The 19279-nt window shown below is 35.1% G+C and overlaps 1 protein-coding gene across 1 annotated transcript in view; it reads left to right on the plus strand.

Moving 5' to 3' along the window:
- Positions 1 to 19279, plus strand: part of LOC121386065 — an 84178-nt gene that overhangs the window by 29691 nt on the left and 35208 nt on the right. The window contains exon 8 of the mRNA XM_041516864.1: positions 9993 to 10033. Coding sequence (XP_041372798.1) covers positions 9993 to 10033 — 41 coding nt within the window. The remainder of the gene's footprint in view (positions 1 to 9992; positions 10034 to 19279) is intronic.

The following is a 19279-nucleotide window of genomic DNA, read 5'->3' on the forward strand; positions in this document are numbered from 1 at the left end:
TCTTCTCTTCTCATTATATCTTTCAATTCATTTCGCTGTCTACCTCAACATCACAGTCATTGTCTCTCCAACCATGACACAATCTTGTCTCTTATGGCTGTCTGAGCCACACACGTACTCTTTCCAATCAGCTTTTGCTGTGGGCTTAATCTAACCACTTCGGAGTGTGTTCAGTGGTCAATTCTGGAATTATTAAGAGGCATATACAGGCATAACCACCTACAACATGTGGTCTGCTTGACTACATTTTACATTTGTTTATGCTAAGCACCTGCAGTCAGTTTAATTTAATTGAGGGAGAGCAAGGGAGGAAGGCAGATACATCATAACTAAAATTCAGCATGACAAGACAAACTTCACAAAATAACCCATTCCAGTGGAGTATTAAACACACTGATGCGTGTCATGTGCAGCAAATGACTTTTAAACTCACAACAATTTCACGGCATTTATTCAGTCCTAATATGAATTACAACAGTGAATATTCATCATCGTAATCAACACCATCACCCCTGCGTGTGCTGTAACCTCACCGTGGTGCAGGGGTGTAACATTCTCTTTGAGAATGGCCAATACAGCACAAATTGAAGTTTAGAGTAAAATTCGGTGTCCGTAAAATTCTGTGATATTTGTATTTGTATTTTTGCACAGTTCTTTACACTGTTTTTGTTTAAACCTTGAATTTTTATATTGATGTTGATCATCACTTTATTTATTTGCATTACCATAGTTTGACACCCAATAGCCGATGTATTTTTCGTGCTGGGGTGTCGTTAAACATTCATTCATTCATTCATTCAACACCATCAATGGCATTATCAGCATCCAGTAGAGAGGCCTATGACATATACTTCTCTATAAGTCTTCCTGCATTACATAAGAAAGAGACAGAAGAGAAAAAGGAAATGATGGGTGCACAATATTAACATTGATAATTCAATTTTCAGACATCCTACACATCATCTTGTGGGCTGCAATAAAACATTTTTCTTGGACATCTTATTATGAATATCTATATATGATGCTCACCTGATAATTGTGTCAGCACTCGACCAGAAACATGTTTGATATTTAATGCACAGACCCTTGTGTGACACCTACACTATGTCTGTTCATGTCTTTGGACTATAATAATGAAACATGGTTTATATTTGAACCAGTAAATGTTTATCTCAATGTATCCTAAAAGAATAACTAAATTTATTGATTTATTGTTTAGCTCAGCTATGACATTCACCAGCAGAGCTTTTCTTATACTGATTTGTCCATCCATCCATCCATCAGCTTTTCCTTTGAAGTTTTATCTTCTCGAACAGTTTTGATTGAATTGTTCTAAACCTTGGTACACTGATCTTCTGGGGCACCCTCCACAAACTAATAGAGAGATAGATTGGAAATTCTCAACTTTTGATTACATGTTTTTAAAATTTAAATTGATAACTTCAAAGTGTTATCTTCTCCTAGAATTTGTATTGTACAGTTCTGAACTTTGGTACTATGATTCTCTGGGGCAAACTAATATATATTTTGAATTTGTGAATTTTTAGTAAATTTAAATAGACATTTTACATTGAAAATGTAATAAAAGTCTATCTTGTACAGTTTTGATTGGATGGTTCTGAAACTTAGTTATGTATAAGTATTCTTAAGGGTAGTTTTCACAAACTAGAGAGGCATTTTGTAAAATTTTGAAATCTTGAATTTTTATTACCGGTGAATGTTTTTAAAATTTAAATAGACAATATGAAAGTCTATCTTTTTCTAGAGTGTTAATCAATTTATTTTGAAACTTGGTACTATGATTGTCTGGTGCAGCCTTCACAAACTAAGACAGATATTATGGCATTTGTGATTTTTATTAAACATTTTTTAATTTAACTTAAAGTTTAACAATGAACTTTTTCAAAGTCTTTTTTCTCCAAGACTTAAATTTAAAAGATTTAAATAATTTTTGTTATCTCTGCTATGACATTCATCGATGAAGCTTTTCTTATGTCTGTTCAACATCTGCCTATTAGGTTTTGCTATGAAGTCAGGTGCAAGTAATGCATTTTATAATATGTCTGAAAAAGTCTATAAATGTAATACATGATCAACAAACAAGAAAGGTAAAACTTTGCAAGAAACAGAGGTCTGTATTTAATATTGTATAAAAACAACTTGTTTCAACTAATGCACCAAATAGAAGTGATGTCACAGGAGAAACACATGACTGTGATAATTAAAATAATATAAATGTCACTGTCAGTGTGTTTGAATTACTGAATTAGAGTGTCTTTTTGAATGTAAGTTTCATTGTGACAATTTTAAGTTTGAAACTAGCTTATACATGAACATTATCTTTCTACATTCTCCCACAAATGAAAGAAAGATTGTAAAGTACCTTTTATTAGTAAATGATGTGTTAGGTTATACAACTGGGATCTAATTGCTGAATAAAATGTTTAGCTTACTTGGTCCGAAATGCCATGTGAGATTATGTGATGGCACAGTGTCCGGTATCCGGCGTCCAGCAACTTTACACATTTGTGACTTCTTCTTCAGTTCCAAATGATTTTCTCATAGCCCTGACCTCTGATTGACTCATACATTTTCAACTTCTTCTAAAGTTCTGCCAGGCAGATTCAACCGAATGTATTCCAAATTATCCACTCATGGTCCTGACCAAATGTTGTTATTTTTCGGGCCGATTCAAAATCCAAGATGCTTGTCCTGACCTCTGATTGACTGAGACATTTTCAACCTCTTGTCATTTCAACCAAACTTGGTCCAAATGATCCTCTCATGGCCCTGACCAAATGTTGTTAATTTTTTTGGCCAATTCAAAATCTATGATGGTCACCCTGGCCTCTGATTGATTACGGTCCACCGGGCAGTTTTCAACCAAACTTGGTCCAAATGATCCTTTCATGGCCCTTACCAAGGGTTGTTATTTTTTGGGCCGATTTGAATTCCAAACTGGCTGCCATGTCCTCTGATTACTTTCTGTCAAGTTCCACCGAACAGATTTCAACCAAATGTGGTTCAAAACATCCTCTCATAGCTGTGACAAGTGTTATTATTTTTTAGCCCACTTTGAAATTAAAAATGGCCCCCCTGGCCTCTGACCAGACCTGTCAACCCTCCCGGATTCCGCGGGAGTCTCCCGGTATTTGATAAAATCTCCTTTCACCTGTGCGGGAGACAATTTCTCCTGTTCAATGACATTTTTGTAAGCATAAAAAAAATCGATCCTCTTTTGTCAAAATAACATAAGGGAAGTAACTCTGCCTTTTTTTCTTATTCGGAAAATGTTGACTACTTTCGGTTTCTGAGAATGTAACAGGCCGAATTGTCCCAACTGTTTAACCTTTGCCGAAGTGAGAATTGTGGGATAGCCTATTTATATCGTTAAAAAAGCACATGGAGTTTATAAAATGACGTGTTATTATAATGTTTGTTGTCATCATAATGGCTACAAAGCGTGTTGCCGCTAATTCAACAGGCTGTGTATTGACATTCAGTGTTGCCATATAAAAAAACCTATCCAATTTAGTTCTAATAACACCTCTGAATTGTAAAATGTCTTCCCACTGGATTACATAATGCAACTATGACGACTCTGAACTGCCAGACTCCGAGTTGACAGCGATACACACGATGCATGTTAAAATCACATGTCACAGCAAGACAACGAAAAGATCAATTAGCTGTTTAAACATACTTGTCAGTTTGTGTGTTTGTATGTTTGTGCAGTAAAATGTTGGTACACTTCAAGAAATTCTTTTTGTACAATTAAAAAATGTTGTGTTTGACATTGACATAAAGTTACTCACGGAAATGGGTATAATTCCGGTATATTTCACACGGTGTCCGTAATGAGGTTTTACTTATGATTAATGAAAATACAATTTTTATTGCATCATTATAATGATTTTAAATAAGTAACACGCCACTGTTCCTCATAGTAAAAACTGAATATTAATTTATAAGATTTATATAAATTTGTCTTTGGTACTTAGGTACACTAACCACAAATGATAATGTAACGCAACCTGTAAGGCTGTAAGTGTAATACCGTAAATGTACTAATTAATTTTTTAATTTCTTGTTCATGTTCTTAACATTTTTGGATAAAATATTGGGTTTTTTTTTAAATATGTATTAAATCATAATAATATTTAAACTTTAAAAAAAAACCCAAAATAAACCCAATTAATTAATAATTTTTTTAATTTTTTAATTTTAATTTTTTTTAATGCCAATATCTACGGTTAACAAGTATATATGACATTATATAGTATTCATATAACTTATTATAATAATGGGTTTTTTTAATCTTGCGATTTTGGGTTAAATTGTGTGAATTTAAAAAATCTCCTGCTTTTTCAACACGCACCTCCTGCTTTCTCTTGACTAAAGGTTGACAGGTCTGCCTCTGACCAAGACATTTTCGACTTCTCAAGTTCCACCAGCATGGTCCAAATGATCCTCTCATGACCTTAAGCTTGCAAGTGGTGTTATTTTTTAGGACAATTCAAAATCCAATATGGCCGTCATGTTTCACGATGTAGATTTCAACAAACTTCGTACAAATTATTCACTTATGGCTCTGACCTAATGTTATTTTTCGCGAGTGCGAATAATTTTTACATGCTCATATACATGTACCACTAGAGTTTCGAGCATGTCCGTCCCGGGGCCTGTCTCTGGATAGCCAGGGGCTTGTCCCGGGACAGAAAAAATTAAGCGGACAATTTTGAAATTTACATCCAAAAATTAAATAGTGGGCCTTTAAAATGTTGATGCGCATCTCTAATTAATATAATTAATAAAGAAAATTCTACTTATTAAAGAGAGAGAATCAGACTAGGGTATAGTCCAGTCGTCATGGGTTGGTATAGTGGTGCGGACTGGCCCCACTCTGGAGGATACGAGATGGTATCACAATAAAACAAAGTAAAGTCTAGAAAAGAGTAGTAGGGGCCGACCCCGCTTGCTATTTCTTCTTAGTGGGGCGGTCAATCTTCCAGTGCTGCTAGGACAGGCTCGGACATGTAGAGACTAAACGCGAACAACCGTGGTTTTCTGCAGAATGGCCATCATACAAGTCACGAAAAAAACAAGTCAACATAATCAGACGGAGAAATGACGTGGAGGCAAGGAATCTTGCTAAAAAAGAATCCTACCTGGTGGTGCAGACTGTCGAAACAAGCGTTCCAGCGTTCAGTCAGTTCCAATGGCCGCATACATCCCAGTAGAAAACTTCACTTCATTGACAAAAACAACAAAAGTGAAGGATCCCCAAGTCGAGCCACGAAAGCACATGCAGTGTGCACAAACACGTCTTACCGCGGCGAACTCCAGATTGGGAATGTTATTTTTCGCAATGATTTGTAATCTGTTTTTCCTAGTCTCTGATTGGCTGATAGATTTTTGACTTCTCAAATTGCACTGTGTATATTTTAACCAAAGCTGGTATAAATGATCTTTTGATGACTTATTGGTTCTGGTTACAATATATACATTTTACATCTTCATTTAATTATTAGCTATTTTAATGTAAAAATGACCATCTGTGATAAATCATAATTATTATTAGAGATATAGTTAGTTTAATACCAGGTGAGCGATTCAGGCCAAATGGGCCTCTTGTTTAGAATGCCTTTTCATGTGGGTCTCAGTGTGTGTGTGTGTGTGTGTGAGTGTGTGTGTGTGTGTGTAAGTGAGTGTGAGTGAGTGTGTGTGTGTGTGTGAGTGAGTGAGTGTGAGTGTGTGTGTGTAAGTGAGTGTGAGTGTGAGTGTGTGTGTGTGTGTGTGTGAGTGTGAGTGTGTGTGTGTGTGTGTGAGTGTGTGAGTGAGTGAGTGAGTGTGTGTGTGTGTGTGTGAGAGTGAGTGAATGAGTGAGTGAGTGTGAGAGTGAGAGTGAGTGTGAGTGTGAGTGTGAGTGTGAGTGAGAGAGCGAGAGTGAGAGAGTGAGTGAGTGTGTATTGCCTGTTATTTGTAATTTACAGGATTGTGAACAATTAAACATGCTCAAACAGTCAGTATTTAATATATACACATTGTTTCACAAAGATATACATGTATAACAATCTTCAGATGAATATAGCTATCACTGAATATTATGTTATTTGTTTAAATGCAGCTCAAATTGGAACTTGTCAGGTATTAATTTTCTCATTGTCTTATTTTTATTTGATTTGATTTGTTTTCATTTGTTGTTCAACAAATATTAAATTAAAATTAGCTGTACAGTTTTGAACATTATTTTATTTACCTGGGTTTCTTAATTTGCTTTTGCATGATAATTATTTGATCATAACCAAAAATATAATTTTGATGGTTTAACTTTAAGGCAGAAAAACAGGACATAGTGATACCATTGTTTTGGCTTATATATATATATAGTAAACAATAACTGTAACATACATTTATATAGTCGTTTGCAGATTTGTTTCACTTTAAATACGAGCCAAAATGTTTTAATAATAATAATAATCACATAATTCACTATTCTAATATTATGTACTTAATTTGTGCTTAGTTGTATTTAAAAGAAAAATTCATTGATACTGTAGTAATGTTTGGATAAAGTGCTCATCCTGGCAGTAGCTATAGTGGGAATTCCCCTATTAACTCAGTTGGTAGAGCACTGAACTCTCGTACTGAGAGTAAATGGTTCGAATCCTGTCAGTGGAGGTTGATTTTCCTGTTATAATACCTTTTATGTAATTTGTGGTCGTTAAATAATTTAGAAGTAGACCTATGTATTATGTACTTTGCTTATTCTAGTTATTCCATACTTCCTTTTCAAATTAATTTTCATCAAAGATCTGACATTATGCAAATAAAAATAATAAACTGAAATATGTCCTGAAATACATCTTTCTTTTAGACTTCTATAATAAGTATACCAGACACCCATATATTACATGTATGTACTCGAGAATGCATTTAAAATATTTTACAGGGAGAACGCTCCCTGTTGACACCCCCCCCCCCCTCCCCCAACATTCTCGCTTCAATCCGGTGCTCAGCTGACATCAAATTATTTTGCCAACCCTCTAAACTCAAATCATAGGGGAAGCATTTCCAGATTATCCCAGACCCAACATGCTAGTATGGCAAAACCAGTATTGTTATTTTCTAGCCAAGCTATAGTTTTATATCCAGTTATTTTACAAGACAAGGCAAGGCAAGATATTTATTCAGTTATTAAGGCCACATGACCAAGATAACTACTTTTAAAAACAAATTAATTGTGCGCTACACGTGTAGAAATTACAATACATGTATAATCAATTTAAACTGGCAGATTTCTTTTTAAAAACAAGGCTATTCCTTTAATACACTTTATATTTTGGGTAGAAATCAATATATTAAATTTTTCTCTGGAAGGATTTACTATAAAGTATACTGATATGAAATATTTCCTGCTCAAAGCATACTATGGACATACTAAAAGAAAATGATATTCATCTTCCACTTGATTAAGATTACATTTTAAACAGATAGTTTCATTTCTTTCAATTACTGGATTATATCTGCTTTTCTGTACTTTTAATTTGTTACAAACACCTAAATTTAGAAAACATTCTCAAGAGATCCTTATATTGTGACAAATATAATATATACTTTTCTGTTTCTAAAAGAGATTTATAAGAAGAATATGCCTTTAAAAAATGAGAAGAGTTAATTTTATCATGCCAGTGTACAAAGCTGGACATAAATAACTTGATACTGCCACATTCTTGAGCAATCCAAACATAAGAAAACCCTGTTTGAAACAACAATGTTCTTACATGTGATACCCAATTAATTTTACCAGTTTCATCATGACATTTCAGCATATCATAACAAGCTTTGAGATATCTGGATAAATCCACATATAACAATTTACACCAATATTTTATACAACGGCTGAAGTGTTTCACACACAAATGATCTCTGCCTATTTCCCCAAGTACAGCATTTGATGATACTCTCTTTGAAATTCCTAAAAACCTTTTAAAAAATTACTTTGTACTTTTTCAATAGATTCTCAGTAAGTAAATCCCCATATTTCAGAGCCATATAATAAAATAGGAGCTATTTTAGTATCAAATATATTCTGGACAATACTATATGATATTGTAGAGTATTTCTCAAATAAAGTAAAAATAGGAAAACAGGCTTTTCTCGCTTGAATAGATAAAGTCTTGCAAGCCTTAGACCATTTCAAACGAGAAGAGAATGTTATACCAAGATACTTATAATATGACACAGTTGTTAATTGACTGCCCTTATAAAACTACTTCTCATTACGTCTTAAGTACCCACCATTTCTATAAAATAACGGTATATTAGATTTATCAACATTAACTTCTAATCCCCATTTTACACAAATCTTATTTAATACATCAAGCTTTTTTTGGAAACCTATTACTGTATCATCAATAAGTACAAAGAAAAGCATTAGTACATCATTAATATTTTCATTCACAAAAACTCCTCTAAGATTACTATTATTCATCTCATTTATAAATTAATTAATAAAAATTATAAACAAAACTGGGCTTAACATACACCCTTGACGGACACCACAAGATGTTGTAAAATGATATGTCCTAACATTCTTTACTCTAACACAAGCCTTTACTTTTTTTTATACATGTCTTTTTAAAATGTTAAACATTTTACCTTGTATACCCCTCGTATGCAACACAAACAGTAACTTTTTCCTATCTACCAAGTCAAAAGCTTTGTGAAGATCAATAAAAGCAACATAAAATCTATGTCTAGGCTTACTAAGATATTTTTGACACAATGCCTGAAGTGTAAATATATGATCTATTGTGAGTAATCATTTCTGAAACCTGCCTGTGCTTCATGGATAATATTATTAAATTTAAGCCATGTCCTAATCCTAGTTTCAAAAATAGAAGTAAATAATTTTCCAATAATATTTAATAACGAAATACCTCTAAAGTTATTTAGATCTGTAATATCTCCTTTCTTAAACAATGGAATAATTAAGCCCACATTCCAAGAATCTGGGAATGTACCACTATTTACAACAGAATTAAATAACATCCTTAGATATGGTATAATAAATAATGCATTCTTAAAAAACTCTGATGGCACACCATCCACACCTGGGCTTACAAATGACTATTGAAAATAAAGTTTCTAACTCTTAAAATAGTTTATTAAAAATGTAAGTATGATAATTCCATACTTGTGGAAAGTATCGTGAATAAATCGAACCATAAATAGAAATTATTTAAAACGAATCGTCCCATCCCTAGTCCCAACTTGTTCTATGACTGGTATCTATTGTGTTAATTAAAACCTTGCATGGAGCAGCTTCAGCCTCATGTCATATTTGTCATCTATGGGATTTGATTTGGTGGTATATGCACCCTAAACTTGTTTATTTATTTGCATATCGTGGTATACTCATGTACATGTCATTGTTTAGTTATAGGTCAATGCATGCTGCATGTGTTATTTCACAGATGTTAGCTTGGTGTTGTGTGGGACATTTTGCTCTTCTTCTTCTTTTTTTACATCTTAATATGAACATAATCAGCATTGGTTTACTGGTGGATTAAAAAATACACATTATTGATAAGATGTCTACTATGAAATCAAATTCAAAACAATGTATTGTCTGGTAACTTTATTGTTTACCATTTATGAGTTACACAACAACAAATTACACTAACCCGTTTTGTTTTTGCATGACCATGTGAATGATACCCTAAGTTTAATATGACAAATTAGAAGTGTTAACAATGGATTAACGAAACAATCATTTTCACAATTTATCTTGATGTCATAATTTAATTATTTTGTATTATTGTATTTTATATGTTAGTATTGTCTGATGCATTGCATCTGATATTTCTTTACTTGGACACACACACATACACTTCGATGATGATATATGTATTACGTACGTATACTTTAAAATTGTTGAGACATATTATATAACAATTATTAAGAAAATGTGCTGTTATTTGTTGCAGTCATACAAGTGGAGATCCTCAAAATGGACCAGTATTGCCAGGTAAGTTTGTATTCTTTAATTTAGACTTTCAAACATAGTTGTACGAGTCATGTTATGTCTTTGTATTATGCTATGCATTCTGGAAGTCTGGAGAGGTTGGGATATGGTTTAGTGGTAAAGTTCAATTCCTTAATTTGTTAACGACACCCCAGCACAAAACTAACACTTCTGCTATTGGGTGTCAAACTAAATGATGATCAACATATTTTTTGTGTTGAACATCTAATCTATATGATCAACATCATTGTAAATTACGGTAATAAAATAGTGAAGATGTGAAACACAATGAAGGATAATAACATTAAATACCAAACAATAAATCTTCATGTTCCAACTGGCTTGAACACTTTTATCAAGTTGGGCCACCTTTTCTCTCTTTAATCTAAAATACCATAAACATTTAACACAATGACAAACATTTGGGGGGGGGGGGTGTGTGTGTGTGTGTGCATCACACACATATTATATATCGAGGATATATTTTCGAATGTACAAATGTAGGAGGCTGTTTGGGAAAAGGATGCAACTAGGTGTATATATCTATTGAGCACAGAGATGTGTATAATTGTCACCTACATGTACCAGTACTAATGAATACTGTATTTCTTTTTCGCACCCCATGTAATTTCGAAAATTGCCTCAGTACTATTTGTATTTTAAATGTCTATGCTAGTTTTTTTTAAAGTGATACTTTATGGACAATAACATAATTAACATTGTAATCAGAAAGCACTGGCTGAAAATGTTAACATCGACTGTTTGACAACTGTTTGACTATGACAAACATTTTCACTGAAGTTGCATGGCCAAAATGTGCTGACCTAGTTAATCTATTTTTGTTCAGCTTTTACAGTGAAGTACTTTTTGAAAGTTTCTTGGCATGGTTGAGGGAATCACTCAAGTTAGGGTTGATACCCCAGGTAGCAGTACTGCCAGTCCCTCCTCCTGGTTTTCCAGTTTGTAGATTTGGGTTGTTTTGTCTTTGGTCGGTGCTTGGTGTGACCGTTTTCAGTTTCTCTTGCCCCCACCTACAAGTCAGATTTCGGTTTGGGGAAATGTTCACCAGAGGATGGATACGATTATCAGGCTATCCTCAGTTTTGTTTGTGAACTTATGAATAACAGTATTTATTTTAAGGTGGGGTTTTTTCTTTCTTAAAGGTCCACAATCATGGCACATTATTAATACACAGTATATCAAACAAATACATAAACATTACAGTATAATTTTTTTTTTTTTTAAATACCATCCCAGTTATTAATAAAGTGACTTTTTGTAAAACGCTTGGGCCTGGGAAAAACCCATTGCTCAGTCGATTTGACCCGCATCAGACCTGTGACGTAGCATCAGGTGTTCTGTTAGTAGGTCAACATGCCGACAGCAGGGAATGATTGTTTGAAAAACAGCTGATTCTTAACAGACGCTACTTTGGACATTTTGGTCTTAACACATTTGTACATTTACTCTAATGGTACCTCAATTGGTGAACAGCAGGAGACGAGTTCAGTCCCGACTTTTGATAGTGGGATATTAACATTTGACTATAATAAAAATATGTGTTCAGATCAGAACGCATTTAAAACAACAAGCAGAATAAATAACATTATTTTATTGATTAATATCACATAAAATAGGGATTTGAATTTATTGTCTTAGACAGATCGGTACGATGCAATGCAGGTATGAACACATGCAAATAATAATACGATTTATCTTGCTACCTATACCCGTTTGTTTATTAAGCTTTCAAAGAGGCGCGATTATTTCATAACACTTCCTGTGGTGTCCTAATTACTGGGAAACTGCCGTCATTATAAAAAGGTGACCACTGGAAGACAGTAGGTATAAGCATATGCCGGTGTAGACAGTATAGGGGCAAGATCGCGCGTCAGTGTAGACAGAGCTAATTACTACATGAAAGGTTCTTTTGTTCTTGAATTTGGATCTGAAGTCTGGAATAGAAGGCATCCGGTATCGATAGACTTTTTGTTTCCTAATAAATTAACGGTAGCTGAACGAGACTTTAAAACTGTGCCGGTTTACACATAATGCTGGTTTAGATAGATGCCGGTTTGGACAGTCCACTCTGCGTGTGTGTGTGTGTGTATATTGTGTGTGTGTATATTGTGTGTGTGTGTGCGTATGTGTGTGTATACGAACTTTGTGTGTGTGTGTGTGTATATATATATATATATATATATATATATATATACACATGCATGCACGCACACACAAAATGTTTGTATTTAATTATGAAATTCAAGCCCCATATTTTTTATCGTTCTAGGCTTGGTACCCTCCACTGGCGTATATAGGCAGGATTTTATATTGGGATTGAAGAGGGGGTGGGGGGGGGGGGGGGGGAACCCACAGTATGTACATACATGTGTATATATGATTTTATAAAATTTAATAGTTTTAAAAAAACCCAGTTTGATGGGGTGGGTTCCCATAGGCCCCCTCCCTACGCCACTGCAGGGATGGCGCATGGCCTAACACTTTTCAAAGAGGCACTTTTGTGGGTTATATTTGTTGTATCTGTGAAAATGTCCTCAATTGAATTTGAAAGAAGAGTCGTACCACTATATTTTACACTGCCGCCTCTGCTCTGGTACCCTCCCCCCTCCTCCCCCTCACCCTTTTGAGCTCTAGTTTAGCTCGTGCTCATGGTTTCTTGTTTGCTGTATCATGCACAATCGTAGAACATGTGCGGGTGGGGATACAGGCTTGGAACAGATATGTTTTTAAAAAAATAATTGTCAAATTTATCGACCACCTTAAATAATTGTTGTAATCCCCAGGGATGAAGTGGTCACTGCAGATCCTATCCCATCATGATGGTCCTTTCCATTACGCACGGGTTCGGTTTAAAAACCACTTCCATACAAACCCTGTGATTGTTGATTTGTTTAAATTTCGGAAAAACTGCTGCTTTGATACATCCAAACACTAAACAATGGTTCACCTTATTTTACATTTGAAAACTATCTCCAAAAGAATATTCCATCCATATGTGGCCGAATGCATAAAGCACCCTCACACAAAAACTACACAAGTTCGATCTTGATTATATTCTTTAATCCATGATGATAGCATATAAACAATGTATATGATAATGGAGAATTGGCCCCAAACGTCTTTCTCTCTTGCTGGATATTCTCTCTCTCTCTCTGTCTCTCTCTCAGTCTCTCAGTGAACTATCTTTTACCCCAGTCACTATAATAACATCACACACACTTGACCAATACTGGCAGACCATTACTGTCCTGGGTTCCTTAAGATAACCCCAGTGACAGTGTTTACCATATATTAATGTCCCAAGTGTCTTGGAGGAATTTCACAAGTACCTTAAGTCTAAACAAAGAGAAATAAACCTCAGACGCCTTAGTGGTGTTTATGCATGTTTAGTATAATAACACATTATGCTGGGTGCTTTAGTTGAATCCCTCACATATATAATTCAGTTCAATATACAGGGGATCTTGAAGGGGATGAGGAAATAGTTCGAGTTTCAGGGAGTTCGAGTTTTCGAAATTAATATATAAGAGTTCAAATTTGAAACTGCATTGCAGCTGGTTGATTTCGCTTAATATTGTAAGAAGGGTGCGCTTTGCTGCCTACCTCTGAACTCTAAAAAGTATGCATCACCAGTTGAAAGGCAAATTAATATATCAGTCACCTCACCCCATGCCACCCTATCTCATCCCACCCCACCCCAGCTGTTGGCATCTTCGACGCCTGTGGTACATTCATTTTGCGTATATTGTAAAAATAAGTAAATAAAACATAAAAAGATCACCCAGATGAATATGAAATGTATGTTTGGGCATATAGGCTACACGTATTTATTGACAGAAAAAAGAGGAAAAAAGAAGGCATTTACATACATATATAAATAACAAAAAGTAACGTTGATGTATTTTACAGATGTCAAAACATGGTGGAACGTAACTAACAAATAAAACACTGAATGCCGAATAACACTATAAGTACATTTGTTTTACACAAAATTATTTACGCTTTGCACCTCCACTTTCTTTCTCCAATCTGGCCACCCACCTTCCATTTCTGGGCCCTAAGCAAGATTGCTTGGATGATAAGAAAGCAGAACTTTTTAAAACCGATTTGGCAAACCCCACATTACCGGGTCCTTCCTCAGATGGCTCGATCTGTGATGTATCAGTTTTTAAGATAACTGGTAATTGATAAACATTAACTGATACATAAATAGAAAAGCTAAAATTTAACACAATTCACGCCTTTGAGAGCAAAACCAAACAGCGCTAACAATTATTACAAATGCTCTTTGAAGTTAACCAGATTATGTCTGTAATTAAGTATTACGTAGCGAGGCTCTCCACCACGGATGAACACCAACTACCAAACACAGGATCATTTCGTTCCACTTAGTCGGCGATCTGTTATTCTGTAATTATCACCCTAATCCTCGACAGTCCAGACCACCCGAGACAGGCGCGCTTCGCTTGTTTGACATTATTGACAATACCTTCGTCTTTAAAATACTATCGGCAACGACAGTTTGATCAATCCACACGCGTCAAATTTTAGAGGTGCATACTATATTAAATCTTTATGGTGGGACCGAAGAATTAGGTCGAGAGATTGAGGTTATCGAGTTTTCGAAGTTTGAGTTTTCGAAGGTCATTATTACTAGTTTGTATAGCAACTTGGCCGGGACCATCACTTCAGATCGAGAGATCGAAGTTTTCGACAGATCGAAGGTGGAGTGATCGAGGTTTGACTGTAATACAATTTTCGCATTTTAAAATACACATGTTCCACCTTCCCAGTAAAATGTGTGAAAGGCTGCGAATCACGCTTTCATGTTATGCCGATTAGTGCGTCACGGGGTCACGTGACTTGGCTCTTGCAGTCGACAGGCGTTTTGGCAAGCGATGGTGAAAACACGACTTTTTATTGCGAATATATTAAAAATGGGTAAATGTTTAAACATGTATTTTATTGATACTTCATATATATTGTAAAAGGTATACGTAGATATCAAACAATAGTGAATTACGTCCTTTATAAACGTTGACCTTTAATTAATTAGTTGGTATAATTAGTAGATTGTTCGCATTAGATGCTTGGTTCAAAAGATCGAACCCCCTCAGTAGAACCATTTTCCTAATGTTTTTGCCACGTCCCATGTAGTCAATGATCCACAACTGGTAGAGGGGAATTTAATGGTCTTTGATCCACTACTATGAAAATAAAAATCATTAAATTTACGTGAAAACTTTGTGTCATATGAAAGTAAACATCATAAGGTCTTGGATAATGTTTAATAATACCACCAGACTGAACAACCAGTTACAAATTTTTTGTCTCTGTTTCCCGACACGATGGCTTTGGATTATACGATGCGTTGAGCAAGGACTGGATGAGTTTGGATTTTTATTTTGAAGCAGACGACATTGCATCACATGCGATTTCTCAGTGGATTGCTGAGCTTGCTTCCTCCTCGAAGCACCAGTCTACTGATAGGACCTATACACGTGTCACTGCAGACCTTCATTTTTAACGGGTGCAGGTGCTGCCACGCCTGTGAACCTCCGTCAACTTAATCTCACAGGCGCGATATAACGCACCCCTAAATTGAACAAATCACGCTTGTATTTTTTTTAACTCGGCCATTTTAATTGTTTATTGAATCCAATCCACAATGCCACAAACCATTCCATTCTGTTCACAATGAACGTCATAGAATACTTTTTATAAATAGAAACACGATTGGTTGGTTATCTTTACATTGAGCCAATCAGCTAGGTAGGAGTTCACTTATTATTAAGATCTCGTCGGTTTTGTTTTATTTAATTTCATACAATGCAGGTAATGATTGCGAAATTTATTTTACACTGTCGTTGTTTTGGTCACATATAGAAAAAATAATAGGTGCGTTGTCCAATAATTCTATGATGTGTGCAATGTTTATACATGTTGATATCACAGTAAATGTGTACACCAACAAAAAACTGATTTAGTAAAGCAGGTTTTGTTTTTGTTAATATCATAGCGACGTACTCGCAGACATTTCTACTTTCTGTTTCACAATACTGTCACATGATTCAAAGCCAAGGACATTGACCTTGGTAGAGTCGGATTTTTAGTACATGTGATCGGTTGATGGGCACCTAAAACAAACATACACCGATTTAATTTCAACTCAGTTTTTCTAATTTTCCAAATGTAAAGCATGTATATTTTAAAATTAAATTTTGTTGTTGTTTTTGTTTTTGGAGGTTTTTTGGGGGTTTTTATGGGTTGCTATGATTTGAGTTAGTAGTATAATAAATGACTGTTAACTACAGTACACCGATAATGAAAGTTAATTATGTTTGTAAAAATATATATTTATAAAAATTGTAGTAAGATATATTTGGGTACGAAACAACATTATTCTTGTTTTTAAATAATTTGCAGGTACATAACATGTATATTATGATATCATGATAAATGTGATAACCCTATGCCATGTGGTTGTTACACTTTTAATTTCTGTTTAGTTAAATGATTTACAAATAGGCCTACTGACATTATTTTTTGTGAGAGTTTTATTAGACATTTTACAGTTAGAATTCTTAATAACAATACCTGGCATAGTTGTTACAATGTGAATTCACATTCACTTCACAGGTTTGTGTCCATGGAGAAATATCATTCTGCGATGAAGACTAACATTATTGTGCCTGTTTTAAATAAAACAGAATAAACACAAACAAATCAGTTTCAATTCTTAATCTTTAATGTTGTGTTCATGGTGTTTCTTTTTCTTGTGTAACCTTGTAGTGGCCCATTCCTTCATCTTTGAGAACAACCATCATATTAGTTAAATTAGGATATTTATTTTGAAAACGCAAATATTAACTCTTAAGATATTTAATTGAGAAATCATTACTCCTCAAACTTAATCATGTTCATGGGTGCAATTCCTCTTGGTCTCTTAATTGCCTCTAATTCTGATTATTTTGAGGGGTGCGATTTTTACCTCCTCTGCATTTTGAGCAGTGTGATTTCCACCCCCCTCATAAGCATTTTGAGGAGTGTGATTTTTAGCACTCCTGGGTTTTTCAGAAATGAAGGTCTGTCACTGACGCGCTTTGGTTAGTTGGGCAACTGAGAGGGACGTGGATCCCTTGTCGCCTACTGTCAATGACCTAGCAAAGTACTTGCCGACTCTTGTCCAGGAAAAGAAGCTAAGTTAAGGTCCAGACAGTGTGGACGTCAGGATTTCTCTACGAAGCTTGTGTTGCATGACTTAATCAAGTCGTTGCAGAGCACAGTTGAGAGGCTTTCCATTTTGCTGAAATGGAATGTTTCCTGGTTCTTTATGCGCTCAAAGGCAAGCCCTACAAGTCTTTGAAATTTGCCACTCTCCATGGAAGACTTTGTTTTTTGTCTCACTAGCGGCATATTGTCGTATTAGTGAGATTCATGTTTTTTGGCATGGCTTGGTGGATTATAACATGAATGGGTCAATGGCATTACAGACCAGGAGAAAAGTTCCCTCTGGCAGAGTTTGTCTCATATGCTTCCTTTGGATAATTAATTCTGAAAGGCTTCTCTGCCTGGTTCTGGTTTGGAAGTGCTGTTTAGAGCGTACTAGGAACCGTGGGACAAAGATACTTTTTACAAACTAGATGGGAGACGTTATGAAGAATGTTTTGTCTCAATGGATTGCTGCAATGGATTTTTTGTTTACAGGTACCCATACATGTTTCAAGCACAAGGCTACTTGACACAGTACGTTGTACTAGATGAAATATAATTGCATACATTTTTTGCCCAGATAAACACACTAATATTTATCACCAATCACAGGACTTGTGATGTTAACTTCTCTATAAAAAGTTGGGTGCACCTTGAACTTTGACCCAGCCGGAAGTTATTTGGTTCATAGTGGAACAGCAGGGATCACCAATTTTCAAGATAGTCCAACCCGGAATTCAACATAAGTTGAGATATGAAAATGTTTGTCTTGGGATCAGGATTCAGGAAACCAGTGTTGACATTGTGGCAAATTAGTGCAGGCTGAGAAATTTGGGGTTGAAAACGTGTGCAGGGCTGCCAACCATTACGATTTATGCGGAATCATTACGATTTTCCATCTCTTATTACGCCATTACGCCCGTAATCTGAAAGATTACGGCAAATCCGCGTTTTCCTGGGTTTTTTTGTAATAACCTACCACCCCTGCGAATCACATAAATTGGACTCGCCCAACTAGCCACAAATGCACACCGAAGTTTTTTTGCGCGCGCAACGCACTTCGGGATAGCTTGTGAAACGACACCATTTTGTAAAGATGTCGAAAAAACGCGAACGATCAGAGCCATATGAACTGTGCAAAGCTCAGAAAAAGCCAAAAGTAGTACAGAAGTATAAACAGGACTACAGCAATGAGTGGCCTGTTTTGAAGGCCAGTTCTGTTAGTAATACTAGTGCATTTTGCACTTTATGTCGTGTTGATTTTTCTGTTGCCCATGGCGGGGAAAAATTATTGCCAAAGGCACATCAAAACGAAGAAACACCAGGACATCGTTGAGGCCAGCGATAAAACAATTCATAAAAAAATATCTGGATATTTTACACAGCAAAAGGGTTTATACGACGGGTCACAATTCACGCGAAAATGATTACTCTTTCCCGTTTTTAAATGTTGGCAGCTATGCGTGTGTTTTGGGGTAAAACAATACGAAAAAGTAAAAATGCAAACTTTCAAAGCTTAATTGTATACAACTGGTTTAATTATTACTTTTTGAGGCCTAAATGACTTTTACCAAATGCAGTATATATACCATATCAACTATATTTACTGTATTTGTGTGTTTGTATGGCCATTACATAAAAAAAACACCATTATGCTTAAAAAAAATATCCTCAAGCAACAAATGTGTCCTGACATGGGCACAGGAGCTGGCCGATGCTGGCACCTGTACACATGCGATAAAATAGCTTGCTCTGAATGTACATGTTAAATGCTATAACCTGACCTAACAAATGTGTTTGCCAAAACAAAAAGTTTAGACATGATATATAATTATCTTCTTGAATTAAAATATCAAATTGTTAGATATTGAAAAATACAGAAAAGATTTAGAATTAAAATAAATTCAGTACTGACAAAAGTATGACAAGTACATGACCAATATGTGACAAGTGTATTACCATCCATTGTAGAATCCCAAACACTAGCTATAACATGCACATGATGCACTATTCCTA

This window comes from Gigantopelta aegis, chromosome 12, assembly GCF_016097555.1.
Source record: "Gigantopelta aegis isolate Gae_Host chromosome 12, Gae_host_genome, whole genome shotgun sequence".
Lineage (NCBI taxonomy): Eukaryota > Metazoa > Mollusca > Gastropoda > Neomphalida > Peltospiridae > Gigantopelta > Gigantopelta aegis.